The 8,341-nt window shown below is 38.9% G+C and overlaps 2 protein-coding genes across 2 annotated transcripts in view; both read right to left on the bottom strand.

The window, feature by feature from the left end:
- Positions 1 to 6,607: 6,607 nt before the first annotated feature.
- Positions 6,608 to 7,953, bottom strand: LOC123979408 (potassium voltage-gated channel subfamily F member 1-like). Its single transcript, XM_046063321.1, has one exon. The coding sequence runs from the start codon at positions 7,951 to 7,953 to the stop codon at positions 6,634 to 6,636; it is 1,320 nt and encodes a 439-aa protein (XP_045919277.1). The 3' UTR covers positions 6,608 to 6,633.
- Positions 7,954 to 8,235: 282 nt separating this feature from the next.
- The window catches only part of LOC123979447 (potassium voltage-gated channel subfamily F member 1-like), a 1,364-nt gene continuing 1,258 nt past the window's right edge, over positions 8,236 to 8,341 (bottom strand). Inside the window, exon 2 of the mRNA XM_046063370.1 lies at positions 8,236 to 8,246. Within this exon, the coding sequence (XP_045919326.1) occupies positions 8,236 to 8,246 (11 nt within the window). The remainder of the gene's footprint in view (positions 8,247 to 8,341) is intronic.

Here is an 8,341-nt window from a genome sequence, read left to right as displayed (position 1 = left end):
TTTGTTTATCTTGTTTGGTTTGTTAAAAAACGTCCTTAAATCAGTTATTTGTTGTCTTTTGAAACATAATCTTTTGTTAAAAAATGAAACTGCCATTTTCATTTAAGGGAGCTGAAATGTTTTCAGCACGTTTTTGTGTTTTCAGCATTGTGTGACAAAGTTTGCCTCACTGCAACCTATTCTCAATTCAGAAGTCCCTCACTTTTTAAAATATGCTAAATCAATTGACATAAATATCTACACAAGTCTTCATTCAAATGCCACCAAAATTAACAGACATTCTCTAGATGGTATGGATGTCAAGTGTTTCAAAGAGTTTTAGGATCGGTCAAACAGTGAGTATGCTGTGATAGTTAATATCTTGCTGTAATTTGAACTTCATGCACAAGATCTTTTCAGAATTGTATTACCAACATGTTGACTGTAAAGTGTTTTAAGTTTAAACAAATGAAAAAATACCTGTCTGGCACAAATGATGTCATTGCCTCAACTTATGAGACGGTGTGTGGAAGCCACATGTAACCAGTGGCTCAGTCAGTAAGTCACCTTCGTTTGGGATACAGAAATCCAGCCCATCAAATCCCCATGTGGTCAAGTCCAGCTTGCCAACAATGGGACAATTGAGGTCATATTAAGTTGAAGACCGCTTGTTCTACTTGGACCCTATGAAAGTTGCTTCTTTTTATTTTTCTCTGCAAAAAACTGTAAGATTTTGAAACACAAAATTTGGCAATTGGGTTGCTAATTCCACCCACTATTCAGGCACATATGATGCCACTCACTGACCTCAAGGTGTTTTTGCAATTATCTCAGAAACAGCTTGGCTTAAAATTTTTTATTTCTCTCATATTTTTAAGTCATCTGCACCTTTTTGCAATCTGCTTGGACCCCAATCATTGCCACTTGTGGCTATATTTGGTCTTGTTTTAGGAGCATCTCTCCAGATTGGCCATTCATAAGTGGATTGATTTACACTAAGCCTCCTGGAATGTATGTGTGGTTCTTTGTGACCTGTTTTGTGCATGGGTGACCATGAACCATTTAGTTTTAGATCAATAAAGTTATCTATCCATGTTTTTGTAGTAAAAGGAGACCACTGCAGCTACAAGCTACTCATCACAGGTGTCAATTATATGTTAAAATACACTGTAACAAATTTTGTCATTAAATTACAATAAAATACTGGCAGCTACAGTTGCCAGCATGAAACTGTTATTTTACAGTGTAACTACTGTAATCAATAACAACAGTTTATTACTGTAAAAAATATTACAGTAATGTGCTGTATTGAATATAAACATTACAGTATAATACTGTTTGTTTGGTTTTACAGTATAACACTGCTGTAAGCTAATGATTTAAACATTTTACATTTCAAAATAAAAATACCTCAAAATTTCTAGCCTTTTTAATGGATCAGACAATAGATGGCCTTACAGCATGTGGCATTTATTAAAGTCAATGCACTATCAACAAAATAAAATGACAAATTTTAAAATAAGTACAATTTTGTAAAATAGAATTCATTAAAACGCATTTTCTGAACAGGTTCTCAATATGCTATACTAGCCTAGTCTATGTATCCTATGATCAGTTAAATTATTTTCTTGAACTATGACAGCTATGTAACATTATTTATTAAAGCCACTGCTTCATACACCTTCCATAGCTGACAAATTTACAGTAATGTAATTCTTGTAAAATACAATCCATAACAACAATAAATCATCTCAAGCAGGTCCTCAACAATCTTTCAACAACTTGCATACCATACTTAAAACTGTACCCAGCCTTCAGTATCCATAAGGTATGATCACGAAAAAACAGAGAAAGCAAAAAAGAAATTAGGTGTGCTAAGTAAAGATTATTTGCACTCAATATGTAATCCTCTCACATTGGACATTCCACTTTAGATAATTTCAAAAGAGGAAATACTGGCTATAGTATTGTTTTCATAGAAGTCAGTGTTTAAACTTAGCATGTTTCCTAAATCTGACATATCATGGTTATTTTGTGATTTAGTACAGTAAATATATTATATATTGGTCCTTTAAGACTGTACTTCGGATTTTTTCAACCATGGTGTCCATTGTTAAAAAACTTCAGATATGCATGCATTATCCTCGGTTCAGACCTCACAGGCAAGCGCAGTTTAGCCCTCCTCTCTATCGCTCTCTTTTGATATCAAATTCAAATTTGAATGACCTTTATTGGCAGATGTGAGAGCAACCTAATAACCCTCTATATATCTATCTATTACACTATATTTTAGCATGTAACTAGTAAATGTATACAGTACAGCAGTTTCTGAAACTTTGTTCAGGCTCTATGCTTTGTGTCCATGCATGCTTGCAATATGGGTTTTGTTATGCTTTTGTCTTTTACATTTGATAAAATCAACACACAATATCATAATCGGGTAATGCTGACTTTGATAAGATTGAAATTACCTTGTTAAGTAAGCCACAAGAGCAGGATGGATAACAGTGTGCAGGCTTAGGCAAGGAAGAGAGCACCAGGTGGGGATCTGCTTCGTCCACTTCAGTGCTGCCAGGGCCAGAATCCGGGTGAAAATTGTCTTCAGTTCTTCATCTCTTTATTATCCTTCCTATTATGTTGATTAAAATCACTACTCTATAATGCTAAACAAATAACGGTGCATTACTGTACAAAATGTCCCGTTATTTTACAGCAATTTGTTACAGTGTAATTAATCTGCCAACAAGAGAGGGTGTGTTCTTAATCCCCACTCCCTATTCAAATAAAACATTTTCTTCCCTTATGTGATTTAGTCTGTTTCACAATAAATTACCAATATATGTGACTTCCTTTAATCAAAGTACTTGTTGGTCAATCAAACTCTAAGCTATTTGGCTGAACTGAATGCCACATAGATTATAATACCCAGCCTCTGGTGTCTTCAGGTTTCCATGAAACCAACACTGAAACCTAATAAGATCTTTATAAATGTGTTACATCACAGTCTTATTTTGAATTTAATTACACAACACTGCCTGCATCAGCCTGTTAGGCATTTCCCTCCAATGGTTAACTGAACAAAGTGAATATGTGAGTTAAAATATGGTCTTTTAAATCTTTATAATCTATGATTTACTTCATTTTAATTCAATTGGTTGATGTGTTTAATGGATATTTTTAGTTGATGTATGTGATAATAATAATGACCTGATTTTCATTATTAATTCTATCCTTTGCTTATTGCCGGTGTTGTGATTTGTAATTTAACTTTCATTTTCATAAACAGAGGCGTCATCCATATCTGACTGCCATCAACAGATTGTCAGAGCAGCTTTGTTGGATCCTTGTGTTTAAATTTGCACCCCACACCACATGTTCTGAAAGCATCACAGTGTTTTTTCCATAATCAGATTTAAAAACTTGACTCATATATTTTTTTCTTAAGCAATCTCTTACACAGGGATTGGAGAATATGTGTTTTTGCTTTCCACTGTGATCACATGTTTGCCACAGTGCTGCGGCATCAGTGCTCAAGAAACCCTGCACAAAAAAAAAGTGAAACTTCAGTAACCTAAACACTAACCAACCTACGGACCCGCCTACACTGCTACATTACTATGACCAGTGGGAACTAATTAAAAATGACTGAATTATCAGCATTTAACCATTCTTCGATCAAAAGCTACCATTAAATCCTCCTTCAGAAACTTGTGCACTCTGGGACTGTAAGCATCACGGGAGACCTCTCCTGTGAAGCATCAAAGCACACTGGGGGAGGCCAGGTATTGACAGGGAGGTTCTTGCATCTTTGATGCGTTTGTATACAGGTTGCCATGGATCAAACTTAGCAGGAGAGCCACAGAAAAAAAAAAATTGTACATTAGTAACATGGATGTTCATACAAAAGTGACAGTCAGTCTGTCTTTTCTGCTTTTAAAGGTCATTACAGACTGTGGTCAGCAACATATCATCTCAACCTGTGTGTGTCCGTGCCATGCAGTAGGAGTGAGACTGAGTCATTTGTAAAGGTTGCTGATGCATAACATATGAAGTGCTATAATTGGTTAAACTCAATGTCAGTTGATGTCTCTGTCTTTTAATTTTCCTTCATCCTTACACAAATCTTTCATCCTTTAATGTTCATGAACAATCATTTATTCCTTCCATTTTTTACCATCAGAGTACAATACACTTTCTTAAAAGATCTGAATCTATGAGCATAACGTTTTGCATCACTAAACCCCCTTTAAAATATGATAGGACTAACGCTGTACATATCATCGCGTCTGATCGCTGCTCTCTCAGCCAGTGAAGCTGACAGATCATCATCTGAGGCGGAGGATGAGGAGGTGGAGGCAGGACGAAGGGGTGCAAAGGAGACGGAGAGAAGCAGCGGGTGTGGTGGTGGTGGAAGAGAGAGGGAGGGGAGTGTTTTTCAGCGTCGAGTGTGTGTGTGGGTGTGTGTACCGTGTAGCCTTCCTTTGAAGTGTTTTCCCCCTGGGGACGGCAGTTTCTCACAGACCACAGCTTGGAAGGTGTCACATGTGATGCATAAGCACGGATAAACACAGAAACTTATACGGCGACACGCAGATGAAGACTCAGGCAGACTGATAAATGTGTGTCCACACACACACACACACACACACACACACACACACACACACACACCTCACAGGATTAACAGAGGCATTCACCCATACAACACTGACCCTTGTCTTGTCTACAATACAACGCTTGTTTGGGGGACTTCAATCTAGTTTTTCAGACATTTTCTGTCATCATCCCTGTGCCGTTTTTGTACAAGATGGCTAGAAGACAAGACACAACAAAAAAACACTGACTAAGGCTCCTTGGAGAAGCAGCCCTCTGTGCATGACTACACACAGGCAGAACTCAAAAAAATTCCAAATTAAATTCTTATAAATGTCCATTGGTCGAATATACTATGTACATTTACTCAGGTACTGTACTTTAGCACACATTTGAGGTATATGTAATTTCCATGTTATGCTCATTTATACTATTTCTACTTCAGAGGGAAATATTGTACTTTTTACTTCATTACATTTATTTGATTATTTTAGTTACTAGTTAATTTGGAAATTATGATTTTACACATAAAATGCACGATGATGATATAGATTAAACCCAACAGTATAGTTAAAATTAACTCCAGCTTGATCAGCTACAAAAGTACAATAGACACATTCATGCATCAGTAGGAAATTAACACACAATAGTAATGATAATAATACTATCACAGGGGCCAGTACTTTTCCTTTTGATACTTTAACACATGTTGCTAATAATACTTCTGCATGCATTTTCAATGACGGACTTGTAATGGAGGATTTCTACATAGAAATATCCCTTATTTTGCTTAAGTACTTCCTTCTCTAACTATACATTTTGGCAAGTGAATGCCGGTATTAAATAAAACTTACTTAACCTCTCCTGTATTAAATTTTGAACAACACAGTGAAAGATCTTTGCACAAAAAGATTTCAAAATGCAATTTGTGAAAATTTAGCAAGGCTTCTAGCGGTTATGCATGCATATAAAAGATGGAATACTACTTTGAAGTGGACGTGAACATGCTGGCACAAATGGAAAATTCAAAACACACACACACACACACACACATACACAAACACACACTTTACCTTTGGACCTGAGCAGAAACAGTGAATAAGAAAATTTGATCACATCTCTGCAGGAGTGCTTGGCATTGTCAGCAGCAGTCACCTGTGGTTAATGTCTGGTTGGTTTAGATGTCTCCGGGACTAAAGTTTAACAAATGAGATCCAATTTTAAAATTGTTGTTTTTGAGAAAGTATCATGAAAGTATGTGTGTTCTCATGGCCTCAAAAGGCTGATTTATTTAGTTCTTTCATTTATTTCACCCCATGGGAATTAATAATTGCATCTACCCAACGGCAAGAGGGGTCTGCCAGACATTCATCTTTTTGATAGCTGTCATAAAACAAAAATGATCAAATTTAGAGTAATCTGATGGAAGAGATTAATCACTCACAGGTTTGTTGGAGGCTGCAATTTATGACTCAAATTTAAGGCATTTAAATTGGAATATAAATCCACCCACACCCTATCTGACATATTTGCCTCCAGAATATTAAACCTGGATATATTACACATGAACTTGATTTAAATTGATTACCTCCTCCTGTTTTTATTGAAAATCAAGTATCAACAAGTGCCTTGTAGGATATATGATGGTTTAATGATTCTCATGCACAAGTGTGTATACCTTCTCTACGTACAAGTTTTTCCATGCCCTACATTTAATTCTTTTATAACAACAGCCTTCACAATAACAATAGCTATGGAGTAAATAACTGCACCATAAGCTGCAGCATGTACCACACAAAGTAGCAATATAAACAACACAACTGTGTAAAGACAACATCACTGTTGTGGTGCTATGTGCAGGTGTCTGCATGGAGTCCCACTGTGTCTGCAGGTCCATAAAAAGTCCAGCTGTCTAAATTTTGTTTTGGTGTATTAGATTTTGACGACTTTTTTTTTTATTTTCACATTTTCCTTAAATTGAATGTATGTTTCAGTCTTAAATGTCTTTTGAAAAAAAAAAGCACTTGCTCAAACTTTTGCTGCGTCCACAGTTTTAATGTCTCAATCCCTGCTTTTTCTGCGCGTGTCCCTGCCGGACTTCAGCTCCATCAGCTCTACTTCATGCTTCGCCGCAGTCTCCAACACTTTCTGCTTATTGTAGTAGACCACAAAGTTATTTATGATCGGGTGGATGGGCAAGGCGATGGCTATCACCCCACACAAAAAGCTCACGGCTGCGTTGCACTTGCCGAGCGTGGTTTTGGGGTAGATGTCTCCATAGCCCACCGTGGTCATGGTGATGATGGCCCACCAGAAAGACTGCGGGATGCTCCTGAAAAGGGTCTCTGGATGGCTTTGCTCCATGGTGTAGGCCAGCGCCGAGAACACAAAGATTCCCACGCCCATGTACATGAGGAGCAGCCCCAGCTCTTTGAGGCTCCTCTTGAGCGCGTAGGTCAGAGTCTGCAGCCCGGAGGAGTGGCGCGCCAGCTTGAAAATACGCGCGATACGCATGATGCGGAGAGCCTGGACAGCCTGTTGGACGTTAGCCAGCTCCATCATGGATGTGGTGCCCAGGTAGGTGAGGGACATGACTACGTAAAAAGGAATTATGGCCATAAAGTCTATGACGTTCATGATGGAGAGCGCAAAGCGCAGCTTGTTCGGAGAGGAGGCGAGACGAAGTAAGTACTCCGCTGTGAACCATGACATGCAGACGGTCTCGATCGCTTCTAGGATCGGGTGCTCGATCAGTTTTCCATTGGTATCCGTCACCTGGAGCTCCGGGATGGTCCCTATGCACATCACCACCGCCGATACCAGGATAGAGAGGAAGGATGCGATGGCAATGACGCGCGCCGGCCGGGAGGAACCCGGCTTCTCCATCATTCTCCACAGGAACCTCTGGCACCGCTGGGTGCGCGTAATGCACTGATCCACCTCCAGATCCTCAAGGATAACTTTCACCTTGTTTGCAATCTCTTTCAGCTCCTCCTCCTTCTCACTTAGGTAACTTTTACAGCATTCATCTAAAACACTTTGGTCTATTTTCCAGAACTCCATCTCCTTGATGAAACAGACGGGGCAAATGCCGCGTTTGATGTGGATTTCATCAAAGTAGTAAACGTCGATGATGCACTTGAAGGCATCAGGATCTCGGTCAAAATAAAACTCTTTTCTGCCCGGATCGAAGTCGTCGCAAAGGGACGAGATAACTTCATAATTCTGAGCTGAGCAGTTCAACAACTCCGCAAGTCTGCTCTCCGGGTAGCGGTTCAAAACATCCCCGAAAAGCACCACTCGGACTCCGCCAATGTTCACTGCAATCTCCCCCTCTGCGCATAAACCACTTCTATATTTTGGCTTCGGAATTGTCCACATTTTACTAAATGTTTGAATGAATGAATATGTATCCTGCAATGTAAAAGTAAAGCGTACTAACCAGAATCAAAGTCCATTATTTCGGCGCGTAAATGATCCTCTCCAGGCTGTTTTCATGCACTGAACGGCACAGCTTGAGCGGCCAGCTTTTCCTAACACCTCTCTCTCTCTCTCTCTCTCTCTCTCTCTCTCTCTCTCTCTCTCCCTCTCTCTCTCTCTCTCTCTCTCTCACACACACACACACACACTCAAGCGGACTGGAGGGAACTAACGGAACATCCACTAGCAGATATCTGTTTCAGGGGATGCAATAATTGTTTGGTTGTAAAGACCATTCAGTCAATAATTAAAAGAGCAACATTAATCAGCTACACATTATAATAAAATA

Source organism: Micropterus dolomieu, linkage group LG11 (genome assembly GCF_021292245.1).
Source record: "Micropterus dolomieu isolate WLL.071019.BEF.003 ecotype Adirondacks linkage group LG11, ASM2129224v1, whole genome shotgun sequence".
Taxonomy (NCBI): domain Eukaryota; kingdom Metazoa; phylum Chordata; class Actinopteri; order Centrarchiformes; family Centrarchidae; genus Micropterus; species Micropterus dolomieu.
Note: the sequence above shows the minus strand (reverse complement) of the source record. Positions and strands in the feature narration are given on the sequence as shown.

Bases quoted from the DNA above. Each gene is read 5' to 3' on its own strand.
- LOC123979408 (XM_046063321.1), bottom strand. From the start codon at position 7,953: ATGTGGACAATTCCGAAGCCAAAATATAGAAGTGGTTTATGCGCAGAG.